Below are 14,704 nucleotides of genomic sequence, written 5' to 3' on the forward strand. Positions count from 1 at the left end.
GGTCTATCACCCATGCCCAAGTAATAAATTAGGGATGAGAGAACTCATCAAACCTTCTTAAAATCCAAAGAAATAGGACTTAAATGCCACTTAAATCCCAATGAAACAGGATTTAAACGCCACCAGATGAGTTGCCTTAAGAGTTTCAGTCCAAGTTTATGGTTTCCACTGATTAACAAAAAATCTTCAGGCTTAGAAATACATACTAACAGTGACTTATTTGGGTGATTATTTCAGATGCCTTATAAAGAAACATGCAATTCCAGTGCTTTGATATTCCACATAATTATTTTCAATCTCAGGTTTTCCCCAATTAACATATTCTCTTTGGATCATTTAACAGAGTTTTGTTTTTTTTTTTAAGTTATTCTCTAGGCACAGAATGACTTTAATCATCATAATGGTAATATAACTACTTGATAACATAGCTGTTGGTTATGGAAACTTGACAAACTTCTATTTTGAAAGTGGAAGAAGTATATTATTCCTAGGACCAGGTTTCAGTACTGTAAAGTGAGTTTCATATATTCAGTTTAAAAAATAGATTTCTACTAGAAGAATCATTTAGACATCTAATAATCTTGAGTATATGACTTCTATAATTGCTTGTTTTTGTAAAGTAGTATGAGTGCATTTCAGAAGAAATGTCTTTCTATAACAGTGGTTCTCAAAATGTGGTCCCCAAACCAGCAGCATTAGCATTACCGAGGAACTTTTAAGAAATATGAATTCTCAGCCCTAACCTAGAACTTTTTAATCAGGAACTCTGGGTGTAGGGTCAGAAATCCTGTTTTAGCAAGTCCTCTAGGTGAGACTGATGCACACTAAAGTTTGAGAATCAATATTCTAAAATATAGCAGAAACATTAGTAGTTAAGTTTAAAGATTTTAAATTTTCTTTTCTTTAAAAATACATGAATTTTTAAAAAGAGATCTAATGAGTACTCAGAAATATATATAGTTCTACAAAGTAAAAAGTGAAGTCCCTTCCTGGATTAGAAATAATTGGATTAATAATTGTTCCTGTAATCCTTCACCTTAAAAACACTTAAAGAATCACTTTTTAAAATTCACTGGAAAGAAACTATTGTTAAGTAGTTAACTACAATTAAAATGTTTAGATGTAATCTCCAATCACTTATTTCCAATCATTAGCAATGAGCAAAATTTATGAAAGTAAACTGGGAAAAATGACACATTCTTGATTCCAGATTTCAATACAGGAAAAAAATTACTCAAACACCTCAGAGCAGACATGGGTCAGCCTTCTTTGAAGGCAATAAAAGCAGCATGACCCCCAAGTTCTGAAACCCCAGGAAAAACACCTTCTACCTCTAAAGGCAGTCCTTAAGAGCTAGTCTTTAAGCAGGAGAAACAATTACATAGAGAAGAATATTAAAAGTTGAGGAGGTATAATAAAAATTTTACTTTAATACTTAATCTAACATTTGCACTTACAAACATAATAAGGAGTTTCCTTGTCACTGTAACATTATTGAAACATAATTTCAAGCACAGCTGGTGTCAAACTCGAAACATTTCTATAATGTGATAAAAAAAAATGCCCAGGTTTTATAAACGCATACCAAAAAACACTGAGCATAGTTTATCTTAGGTTCTTTATGGTATTGAAACATTTACAAGGGGTTATGTAAATCAACAGAAAGAAATAAAATAACTTGGGTGGTAGGAAAAAAATGAGAACTCACTGCCAAGTAAATGCTACTGCCAAATAACTTTTAATGGCTAATACCCTTTCTTCCATTTTTCTCTCACTGTAGTAAAACCAAAAGAGATGGCAATCAAAACAAATTCTGCAGTGCTTCTATCAAACTACTTTCTATTCAATGCCCTAAGCATGCTGTAAGAATGAAAGCATTTGGTGCTGATGCCTGAACATAATTCTTTTAAATTACATTATAAATTTTCTTTCTGTGGAAGCTATTTTAAACCAATTCTCTGTTATCTACAAAAATAGGGAACAGAGTTTGGAACAGCTAGCAACTAAAATGATTTACTTTTTCCCCTATACACCCTCCACTAGAGGAGCTTATGAACAAGTGAAAACCCTAAATGCAACCTGCAAAACGAGCAAGATACAAAAACATTAGGACTAAATCCTGGGTAGGTACATTTACGATGGTGACAGGGGAAGTGGTTAACAAGAGCGGAAAATGTAGGGGGGAAAAAAAGGAAGTTTTCTAGTTTATATCCTTCTGTTTTCTGGGTGAAAGCTCAGTATTTCCCTGTCCCCACAGGCAAACTTACATCACCAATTATGAACAATGACTTGATGGCTGAAAAGAAAAATCCATCTAAAAATGAAAGTTATGAAAGTATGTGTAAAGTATGAGTTATAGAGACTTTAGAATTCCTACTTGATCATTCTAGGGAAAAGGATCAATAAAAGCATCAGTTCTTCTCACACAAAACCACAGTAAAGGAATCTGATACTGAAAAAAGAACTAGGCACAGACAGGTTGCATTGACAAGATAAACCCCATTTCTGGTTCCTGGACTTGACCACTGTAACAGGCAAGACATCACTAATTTCAGTGTGGTAGTCATCAGAGCTGTGAAAAAATACTAATCCTCTTTCTCCTTCTAGATGCATGGTAGGACTGTCTTTCCTATCACGCTGAACTCAGGTTAGCTATGTAGCTTGTGTTCGCTGGAATCACAACTGAGCAGAAGCTCTGAGTCAGTGTGTACTTCACGACTTTCCCTTTTCCCTCTGCCACAGTGACTGGCGATATTCCAGAAAGTTATTCTAGGTCCTGGAATCAGAATGGTGATGACAAAGATGACCTAAAATGGACATACAGCATGAACAAAAAATGGTTCGTTTTAAGGCACTGAAAATTTGAGTTTATTACTGCAGCATTACCTAGCCTATCCTGACTAATATAGTCAGTCTTTTATTTTCTCTATACTGTTGGTATATTTCTTATTTACTTACTCTACAGAGAAGTTAGCCATTTATTTACAGACTAAGTTTAGGTTCTAAGCATCAGTTCAAAAAGAATGAAGATCTCAAACTGGAAAAACTACAAGATTAGTCAGTTATTTTTATTTTTATAAAGTTAAGACCATGAACAACTAAATACACTCACAGATTGTTGTGGCTTTTTCCCTTTTTCATTTATTGGAGTAAGTGCCAGGCACTGCAATAGTGCTTTTCAAGAATTAGCTCACTTAATCATTACAAAGGAACCAGGAGGTTACGTAACTTATCCTAGGTTCTATAGCTACTGCGTGACGTAAGCAGCCAAAAGTAAAACTCAAGAAGTCTTTCAGTTAATCCTGAAAAGCAGATAAGTCATTTCTAACAGGTTATATGAATTACTTTACATTCATTTGTTCATTCTTTCATTCATTCACTAATTACCTACTGAGTACTTATTATGTTCAAGGCCCCTTTCTCAGTGCTGAGGATATGACAGCAAGCAAAGTACACAATATGTTGAATCTCAGGGTATTCGCATTGTAATGGAGGACACTAATAAAGTAAATAGAGAAATGTATAAATAACTATAGATACTAAGTGCTACGAAGGAATTAAATCAATTATCTACTGCTGTGTGATAAACCACTCAAAAACTTGGGTTAAAATAATCACTACTTTTCTCACAACACTATGGGTTGGCTCAGCTGGATATTATTCTGTTCCACACATTATAGGCTAGGCTAATTCATGTGCTCACAATCAGCTAGCAGGTTGCCTGGACGTTGTCTGGTCCTAGATGACTTTACTCACATCATCCACCACAGAAACAAATAAGTCTGTATAACTGAAAATACAGGGAGAGGTTGGGTGAGGAGCATAAAGTTACTTCAGAAGAATCAGGGAAGACCTCTGGTATGTTTGAGAAATAGGAAAAGTTATACTGTATCTATAATTCAGTGAAAGGCAAAGAAAAAAACCAGAGATGAGGTTGAAAACAGAGGTAAAGATAAGATGATGAAAAGTACTACAATCCATGAAAAGGAATATGGCTTTTATTCTAAGTATCCTGCAAAATCAGTGAGGCAAGGATGAAGAAGCAAGAGGACACTTGGGAGTTTAGATGAGAGATGATGTTAATGGAGATAGAAAGAAATGGTTAGATTACAGGATATACTTAGGAAGTATGATCATTAAAATTTGTCAGTCAATTGGATGCTGGGTTACTGAAAAAAGTAGCTGAGGCTACAATCCTTGGAGGATAGTGGTGCAAATCACTCACTCACTTAAGTTTTAAAAAAATGGCTACAACTTAATTTCTACATAATTTCTAACTTAATTAAATTTAATCACTTAAATTTAGCTAAATAAACTTAATCTTTAAGCATAATTTTTGCAGTGTTTTTCCTCAAAAGTATCTGTAAGAGCCAAAATAACATGTTGTTGGGAGGTGACTGTTCATAAAATAATCCATGCTGCTCCATAAACGTAGTTTATTAAATTAAAAGAAATTGAGTTCAAGAAAATCCAAAATACTGCATCTTGCCGCAGGTAACAAAAAAGACATTAGTCTAAGTGCTACATAAAGGTTGGCTCAAGTGCTACACAAGGGTTCATACGTAACACTTTCTAATCTAGTCATTGTTTCTCCAAAATTACAACATGTTCTGGAGAAAATGTTACAAAACTGTTTTGTAATACTTGGAATTTTTTAAAAAAATTATTACCCCATGTATTTTGGGTAAACATTATTCTCCATTCTGACATTCCAAGTAAATTTTTAAGAAAAGAGTTATATATAAACACAAGAATCACAGTCATGGACAAAAGGATGCGAAATATACTATGACTTTGTTTACATAACATAAGCATTAGCCTAGTCATGTTCCAGCATTCATAGCATTTATCAGCCTGCAGACACATCTTCACACTTCAAAACCTTTTACCTGGCACTGAACAGTGCTCAGTAAACAGTAACTGATTCTACACTGGAATTCCCTGCTAAGATGCTGTGTTCTTAAAATGAAAGCTATATTAATTAATCTACCAGTTACTCAGAACCCTTCCTTCTTCTCAAAAGTAAAAATGCAAACCAAAACCTTTCTTCTGAAAACGTGCAACAAAAAAAGTACTGTTTAAAAGCAGAATACACTTAACCCTTGAAAAACATCTACAAGGTGAATAGCAAGTTTTATTAAACAAATGAACTGGGCTTCCCTCATAGTTCAGTTGGTAAAGAATCTGCCTGCAATGCAAGAGACCTGAGTTCAATTCTTGAGTCAGGAAGATCCCCTGGAGAAGGAAATGGCAACCCACTCCAGTATTCCTGCCTGGAGAATTCCACGGACAGAGGAGCCTGGCAAGCTACAGTCCATTGGGTCGCAAGAGTCAGACACAACTTAGCGACTAAAGAGAGAAACAAATGAATTAGAAAGGGTCAAGGCTAGTCCCGTCTAAATCTCACTGTACCCTAAAATATGTTGGTTTATCATCCATTTAAGATTGTTTCTCTAAAAGGGAACCTTCCTACACTGTTGGGGGGAATATAAATTGGTATAGTTACTATGGAAAACAGTATGGAGGTTCCTTAAAAAACTGAAAACAGAGTTACTATATGATCCAGCAATTCCACTCCTGGGAAGATAGCTGAAGAAAGCTCTAATTTGAAAAGATAAATGCACCCCAATGTTCACAGCAGCACTATTCACAACAGCCAAGACATGGAAGCAGCCTGTGTCCAATAACAGATGAACAGATAAAGATGATGTGATGTACATACACAAGGGAATACTACTCAGCCACAAAAACAATGAAATAATGCCATTTGGAGCAACAGGAATGGATCTAGTGATTATCACATTAAGTCAAATAGAGACAAATATCATAGGATATCACTTATATGAAGAATTTTAAAAATGATACAAATGAATTAATTTATAAAACAAAAAGACTTACAGCCATAGAAAGCAAACTTATGTTACAAGAGAGGTAACATACAAACTTATGTTACAAGAGAGGTAATATATTAGGAGTTAGGGATTAGCAGAAACAAGCTATTATATATAAAACAGATAAATAATAAGGTCCTACTATATAACACAAGAGAACTCTGATCAATGTTATATGGCAGTCTAGATGGGAGGAGAGTTTAGGGGAGAATGGATACATGTATATGTATGGCTGAGTCCCTTTGCTGTCCACCTGAAACTATCACAACATTGTTAACTGTCTAATACTCCAATATAAAGTAAAGTTTAAAAAAAAAATTAAAACTTCCAAAAAAAGAAAAGACATGCTGTGTACAGCTAAACCTGTACATTCTCAGGCAATGGCAACCACCAGTTAAGTCTCAACTCTGCATGGTAACTGGCAAGTTTCTACTGATATCAATTATAAGATATAATCTGACTTCCAAAAAATTCCAAATATAAAAAGATATGTTTGAAAATTGAGAAAATAAATTCACAACCAGAACTATTTTTAGTTCCTTAAATCTCAATCACCCCTAAGCTGTAGGCTCTGAGTTCAAGATATGTGATGATCAAGGTGCTACTCCCTAAGTAATGAATTTAAAATGGTCTCTTCTTATTTATGAACTTACGGAGAACAATGGTGGCTATATAATTAACCATTAATGCAAAAGGACAAAGTAGAATTTGTAATATATAATGCAGAGAGTTCATGAGAAGAACATAAATGAGCTGCACATTATTCCACAGAAAAAGGCTGGAAGATTCTGCACACACAGATGAAAAATTCAAGAATTAGGATTCCTAATCTTTTCCTTTGTGCACACTTAAAGCCAACCATATTAAGAGAGAGAGAGAGAAAGGACAAATAATATGGTCAAGAATATTTCCTTTCCGGGCTATTTTATTAAACTTTGTTTACAAATTTTAAAATGTTTCAGCTAAGGAATCTGGGTTAAAAACTGTTCAGCTCTATTCACTGAGCAGATTCATAGCACAAATGCAACTAAGCAGTTGAAGCAATCATGTAATGAGCAACTTTGAATAAATGTACTCTATTTGGGCACTTTTATAACTGTTGGTGGGAATATAAATTGCTTCAATCATTTTGGAAAGCAATTTGGTAATATATAGTGAGACCTTTAAAATTATCCATACCCATTGACTCAAGAGTCCTATTTCTGGGAATCTAGAACCAGAAAAACACTGTACCTAACAGCATCTAAAAATGCTCAAACATTTTTAAAATTTGTAAACAAAGTTTAATAAAATAGCCCAGAAAAAAAATATTCTTTACCTACTCATTTGTCCTTTTTTTTCTCTCTCTCTTAATATAGTTGTCTTAAAGTGTGCACAAAGGAAACGATTAGGAATCCTAATTCTTATTTTTTGTTTTTGAATCCTAACCCTCCTCTCTACCTCTCTAAACCAATCAAAATATAGGATACTATTAACTTTTAAATTTCTGCCAGTCTAACAGATGTGTATAGCGGACTTTTGGACTCAGAGGGAGAGGGAGAGGGTGTGATGATTTGGGAGAATGGCATTGAAACATGTATAATATCATGTAAGAATCGAAATGCCGGTCTATGTCTGATGCAGGATATGACACGCTTGGGGCTGACGCGCGGGGATGACCCAGAGAGATGTTGTGGGGAGGGGGGTGGGAGGGGGGTTCATGTTTGGGAACGCATGTACACCTGTGGTGGATTCATCTCAATCTATGCCAAAACCAATACAGAATTGTAAAGTAAAAATTAAAAATAAATAAATAAATAAATTTAAAAAACAAAAAACAAACAAAAATAAATAAATAAATAAATTTCTGCCAGTCTAGAAGACAAACATTTTCATTTGCATAACTATAATTATGAATAAGGTTAAACCACTTTTCTACTGCTTGGTTCTCCTTTTTCTTACAGACTTACTTATAAGAAACCTTGGTACAGTCAGGAAATTAGCCCTTTGTCATTTGTGCTGCAATTTTTTTTCAGTTTGTTTTTATGTTTAAACAATGTTATAGTATTTTTTACTGACCAGCAAATTTCTCTATTCTTCCCATTAGAGTTCCTGAATTTTATATATGCTTCAAAGGTCCTTTCATCTTAAATATTTTAAAACAGTCCTTAGTTCTCTTACTCCTTTTATAGTTTCACTTTTATTGAGAGTTTTCAACAACTATAAATTAAAATATAGATATATAAGCTCACTTAGGTTAAAAAAATAGAAAAATACTGCAAGGAAATAAAACATTGTGATTCTAGTTGAATGTTAGAATTATATAAAATTTTCTTTTCTGTAACTTCCAAGTTTTCTACAATGAACATGCATTACTTTTATAATCATAAGAAAATAACATTTCTTAAAATCATATTTTAATTTTTCTTAAGTTTTTGATGGAACTGGCTTCAATTCTCAATCAAGTATTATTTGAGTACCTCACCTAGAGTCTAACACTAATACTAAATCTAATACTAAGGCAGAGATTTGTTATTTCCTTTTAGCTCCATTGACATGGATGACAAAAGAGAAAATCTTAAACTGCTCAACAGGGGATAGCTGAAAGCAAGAATTACAGTTCCATTTGGGAAGTTACTTTGAATAGTAATCAATAATAGTGACACCTATTAGGTACTTAGTATATACCAAGTATTCTTCACAACATCTTTAAGAGATAGGTACTATTATTAGGTCTGTTTTACAAATTGGGAAAGTAAGGCACAGAGAGGTTAAATAAATCACTCAAACTATGAAAGCAATTTAAAGTGGTAAGTTGATTATAAAGAGCCTGGTTCCAGAATCCCTGTTCTTAACTTCTAATCTAAAATGCTACTTTAAAGCTATTTAAAATGTTATTAAATGCTATTCAGGTGGTGTCTCTTAAGCTGAGTCTCCAAGCTGAAATTTCCCAAATATAATGCCAAGTGCACTGCCACAAGTTCTCTGAAAAGTTGGGTAATAACAACTACTTGTCACATAAGCTGCTGCTTACATTAAATTATTTAAAGAGTAGAAGCTAAAAGTAGTGGCAGACATCATGATTTCCCTGGCCCATCATTTGTTCTCTGCCTCTGTACTTGCCAAAATCTGCTAAAATCTTAAAAAACGTGCACAGTTTTCTCCCACAAAGCTGGAAGATGTGTCCACTACAACATCTTCAACGTTGTACTGGCAAAAGTGAGCCCATTTGGGCTACATATTTCAGGTAAGCTAATCTTTTGCTTTGTTTGAAGCTGAAAGTCAACCAAAAAGTACACAAACAAGAAACTTTTTATTCTCACAGATTAAATGGGCATGAACCCTTCTGATTCTGAGCTCTACCATGCCGTAGTGGTAATACTTTCATGTTTCCTATTCTGGCTTTGTCTTTGTCAATGTTACTGCTTCAAAAGGCCCCTCGAGTACCTAAGAGACAAAAATAATTTCAACTTACTTTTGTGTTTTTTAAAAATAAAGCAGTAAAAAGTACACACCTGACCATAAAAATGCAGCCACAAACAAAGGAAAGGCATATAAAGAAATTTCTATAAATCAACCTTGTCCTTTGTGAGTACTTGTAAGCTTTTCTGAGTATAAATGGTCAAATTGGACCAGTATTGATAGCATCTCTGAGAAAAAGCTTTTAAGTTGGCAGCAATTTTTACAAAATAATAGTTTAACTACAGATAAATGGCCATAGATTGCCAGTGGTAAGATCCACAAGTCTGAAACCCAAGCGCTCTCTACAATCAAATTTTGATGTTATGACTGCTTTCTAAGGATGTACTGTACAAAATTGGCCTTAATTTTCTAATCTGTAAAAATGAGAATTAAAATAATTGCTCACTATGCTATAAAAAATCCTTATATTCCTATTAAAAACTACTAATACACTTAGAAATTGATTGAACAAAAGATTATCTTACCAAAAAAAAGAAATGCTTAATTTATGAACACAGCATGTCTGGAAGAACACAAATGTGAGTAATGGGTAGCCTATCCCTTCTCCAGTGGATCTTCCCAACCCAGGAATCAAACCGGGGTCTCCTGCATTACAGGTAGATTCTTTACCAACTGAGCTTTCAGGGATACCCCAATAAGTGATTAACACCTCTTAATAGTATAAGTTGATAAATTTCAAGTGGAGGGATGTGATCCACAGGGACAAGATAGAATTACCCAAAGAGTAGAGACCTATAAGGTTAGCTAAAGGTTATACAAAAAAAGGCTGAACTGGCCCTTTATTACATAGACTTTTGAATCTCTCACTCATGCCCAGCCAGCAAGAGCCACTTACTTGTCAGAAACAAAAACAGTGAATCTTAGATGACTGGTTGGTCACTGTGGCACTTTTGAGAACTTATTTTTAGAGGAAGGGAAAATGGGGAACTAAGAGAACCAAGGAAGATCACAAATGAGTCCAATAAATATTTCTAGAGATGTGGAATAACAAAACTTTACTTACAACTTGAGATTCACGAGCTTTAGGAAACATCTTGGCAACATTGAGCCCATCAATGACAACATCAAAAGGAGGATGGTATTTTACAAAGTTCTGAAATCTCTTAAGTTCCTAAAAAAAAAGTCAGATAAAATAATAAGAACCTAGTAAGGTCTTTATCATAAACATACAGCTATAACTTCTATTATTGTTCTGGAAAATCAAAATATTCCTTAAAAATATACAAACACACACACATACAGAAATATGCTTTCAAAATGAAATCTGTAAAGACCAGCCTACCAGATGCAACTGCATGTAATTATCTGATATCTCATAATCTCATAGTGCTTTACACTTCACAAAGTACATAACATGGTATTTCAACTGAGCTGTAATCAGTTATCTAGCCTGTTAAACTGACACATACAGCAGTAATGAGGAGAATAAAATGTCAAAATCTCTATGCTCTATTCTATAAGCCAAGAAGAAATTAATCTGAGATATGCCAGTCTACCAATGTAACCATGTGGAAGGAACAAGGCTCTATAATTTGTACTCCTCTTTTATCAAGAGGATTTGGTTACTCACGGCTATTTTGAAGAGGTGAAAATTCATTCACTATTCATTCAACAAAAATTAGTTCAGCGCCTACTCAATTTTTTGCCTAGCAGTTACCAAAGAGAGAAAATCCCAACTTAATGGAGCTTGCATTTTAATGGGAAGAGACACAATATAAACAAGTTAATACATGAATGGCAAAGGTGATGAGTGCTATGGGTGGAAGAAACATAGGAGAGAAAGTTCTACTCCTCATAATGACGAAGTAGTCTATAATGGACTACCAGATAACATGATGTTATCTACATAAAAAGTAATTATTTGAAGGTACTAGAAAATGAAGGCAATGGCACCCCACTCCAGTATTCTTGCCCGGAAAATCCCATGGACAGAGGAGCCTGGTAGGCTGCACTCCATGGGGTCACGAAGAGTTGGACACGACTGAGCGACTTCACTTTCGATTTTCACTTTCATGCACTGGAGAAGGAAATGGCAACCCACTCCATTTTTCTTGCCTGGAGAATCCCAGGGACAAGGGAGTCTGGGGGGCTGCCGTCTCTGGGGTCACACAGAGTCGGACACAACTGAAGCGACATAGCAGAGAATGACCAAAAGCAAGGAAAAATGGAAGGGAACACAACATTTAAAAGAAGGTTTGATAGTTTTAAAACATGTCTGAAAAATTCTTTGACACTCCTCACCCTCAAAAGTGTAGTTGCTCAGTTGTGTGCAACTCTCTGCAATCTCATGCATGGTAGCTTAGCAGGCTTTTCCATCCATGGAATTTTCCAGGCAAGAATACTGCAGTAGCTTGCCATTTCCTTCTCTAGGGGAGTTTCCCGACCCGAGATTCAAACCCAGGTCTCTCACGTTGCAGGCAGATGCTTTATCCTCTGAGCCACCAGGGTGGAGTCTAATTCCCCCCACTTGAATAGAAGCTTTTCTTTGTGACTGCCTCAATGCATGAGTGTGGCAAAAGTGACACTATGTGACTTCCAAGGCCAGTTAATAAAAGGAAATACAGCTTCCATCTGGCTCTCCCTCTTGGGATGCTTGCTCTTAGAAGCCAACTATTATTAAAAAGCTCAGGCAGAGGTCACGCATAGGTATTCTACCTGAAAGTTGAACCTAGTCCCAGCCAAAAGCCAACATTAACTGTCAAATCGATGAGAGTGAGGGAGATTTCAAGATGACTTTAGCCTCCATTTGATCACAACAGTAGAAGAGCCAAGCAAGAACCACACAACTGAGTTCAGTCAAACCTTAGAACCATAATAATAATAGGTGATTGTTTCTGTTTCATGCCACTATATTTGGGGTGATTTGTTATGCATCTATGGATAACCAGAAAAGAAGTGAACTGCAGCAGGAGAAATTTGCCTGTATACAGCTTTTTGCCAGAGGGCACTCTAGTCAGCATGGTGAAAGTGAAAGTGAAGTTGCTCAGTCATGTCCAACTCTTTGTGGCCCCATGGGCTATAGCCTACCAGGCTCCTCTGTCCATGGGATTTTCCAGGCAATAGTCCTGGAGTAGATTGCCATTTCCTTCTCCAGGGGATCTTCCCAACCCAGGGATTGAACCTGGGTCTCCCACATTGTAGACAGACGCTTTACCGTCTGAGCCACCAGGGAAGTCAGCATGGTAGGGAGGGGCAATTGAAAATCAACCAGAAAACTGTAGACTGATTGGTTTGAGAAATCATAATCAATTGGTTTGAGAAGATAAAGAGTTTCAGGTTGTCAGAGAGGCTGGAAAGTTATAAAAAGAATATTAGGAAAGAGGTAATTGCAAAAATCTGTGTATAAATCTGCTAAATCCTTAGCTCTTGATCTACTCATGTACAGAAGCGACTCCAAGGAGCCCAGGGCGGGGGTGGGGGAAACAGGCGAAAAGACTTGAACAAAAATTTCAATTACTATTCACTGCAAAAACAGCTTCCCTGGTTGCTCAGATGGTAAAGAATCTGCCTGCAATGCGGAAGAGTGGGATTTGACCCCTGGGTCAGGAAGATCCCCTGGAGAAGGGAACAGCAACCAACTTCAGTATTCTTGCCTGGGAAATTCCATGGACAGAAAAGCCTGGCGGGCTACAGTCCACTGGGTCAAAAAGAGTCAGACAGGACTGAGCGACTACACTTTCACTTTCAGCAAAAGCAGCAGTTTAGACTTTGAGTCTAACCAAGTTTAACAGTCTGGCAAAGCAAAAATCAATTACCTCTAGAGGAAGATAACAGAATCCAAAGCCTTTGAATTTTTCAACATGCTCATCACAATGTCCAAAACACAATTTAAAAATTAATAAACAAGAGAGGAAATAGGAAAATATGACCCACAGTCAAGAGAGAAGAAAGTCAAAAGAAATCAACCCAAAGTCCAGATGCTGGAGTTAGTAGGCAAGAAATTTTTTTTTATTTTTATGTTTTATTTTATTTTTTTATTTTTATTTTTACTTTATTTTACTTTACAATACTGTATTGGTTTTGCCATACTTTGACATGAATCCGCCACGGATGTACACGAGTTCCCAATCCTGAACCCCCCTCCCACCTCCCACCCCATATCATTTCTCTGGATCATCCCCGTGCACCAGCCCCAAGCATCCTGTACCCTGCATCGAACATAGACAATTTGTTTCTTACATGATAGTATACATGTTTCAGTGCCATTCTCCCAAATCATCCCACCCTCTCCCTCTCCCTCAGAGTCCAAAAGTCCGTTCTATACATCTGTGTCTCTTTTGCTGTCTCACATACAGGGTTATCATTACCATCTTTCTAAATTCCATATATATGTGTTAGTATACTGTATTGGTGTTTTTCTTTCTGGCTTACTTCACTCTGTATAATCGGCTCCAGTTTCATCCATCTCATTAGAACTGATTCAAATGTATTCTTTTTAATGGCTGAGTAATACTCCATTGTGTATATGTACCACAGCTTTCTTATCCATTCATCTGCTGATGGACATCTAGGTTGTTTCCATGTCCTGGCTATTATAAATAGTGCTGCGATGAACATTGGGGTACATGTGTCTCTTTCAATTTTGGTTTCCTTGGTGTGTATGCCCAGCAGTGGGATTGCTGGGTCATATGGCAGTTCTATTTGCAATTTTTTAAGGAATCTCCACACTGTTCTCCATAGTGGCTGTACTAGTTTGCATTCCCACCAACAGTGTAAGAGGGTTCCCTTTTTTCCACACCCTCTCCAGCATTTATTGCTTGCAGACTTTTGGATCGCAGCCATTCCGACTGGTGTGAAATGGTACCTCATTGTGGTTTTGATTTGCATTTCTCTGATAATGAGTGATGTTGAGCATCTTTTCATGTGTTTGTTAGCCATCTGCATGTCTTCTTTGGAGAAATGTCTATTTAGTTCTTTGGCACATTTTTTGATTGGGTTGTTTATTTTTCTGGAATTGAGCTGCATAAGTTGGCAGGCAAGAAACTTAAAGTAGCTATTATAAATAGATTTAAGAATTTAAAGGAAAATATAGTTATAAATGAATGCAAAGAAAGGACCTAACAGAAGCAGAAGAGATTAAGAAGATGTAGCAAAAATACACAGAAGAACTATACACAAAAGGTCTTAATAACCACAGTGGTGTGGTCACTCACCTAGAGCCAGACATCCTGAAGTGTGGAGTCAAGTGGGCCTTAGGAAGCATTACTACGAACAAAGCTAATGAAGGTGATGGAATTCTAGCTGAGCTATTTCAAATCCTGAAAGATTATGCTATTAAAGTGCTGCACTCAATATGCCAGCAAACCTGGAAAACTCAGCAGTGGCCATAGGACTGGAAAAGGTCAGTTTTC

General features: G+C 36.0%; 1 protein-coding gene across 4 annotated transcripts in view; it reads right to left on the reverse strand.

Moving 5' to 3' along the window:
* LOC120875086 (protein only RNase P catalytic subunit) overlaps positions 1-14,704 on the reverse strand; it is a 135,352-nt gene that overhangs the window by 67,593 nt on the left and 53,055 nt on the right. For 3 of the 4 annotated variants that reach the window (XM_040256758.1, XM_040256760.1, XM_040256757.1), the window contains exon 5: positions 10,357-10,464. The exons of the other annotated variant lie outside the window; for it this stretch is intronic. In XM_040256758.1, the coding sequence (XP_040112692.1) occupies positions 10,357-10,464 (108 nt within the window). The remainder of the gene's footprint in view (positions 1-10,356; positions 10,465-14,704) is intronic. 4 annotated transcript variants of the gene reach the window in all.

This window comes from Oryx dammah, unplaced genomic scaffold (genome assembly GCF_014754425.2).
Source record: "Oryx dammah isolate SB20612 unplaced genomic scaffold, SCBI_Odam_1.1 HiC_scaffold_16, whole genome shotgun sequence".
Classification (NCBI taxonomy): Eukaryota; Metazoa; Chordata; class Mammalia; order Artiodactyla; family Bovidae; genus Oryx; species Oryx dammah.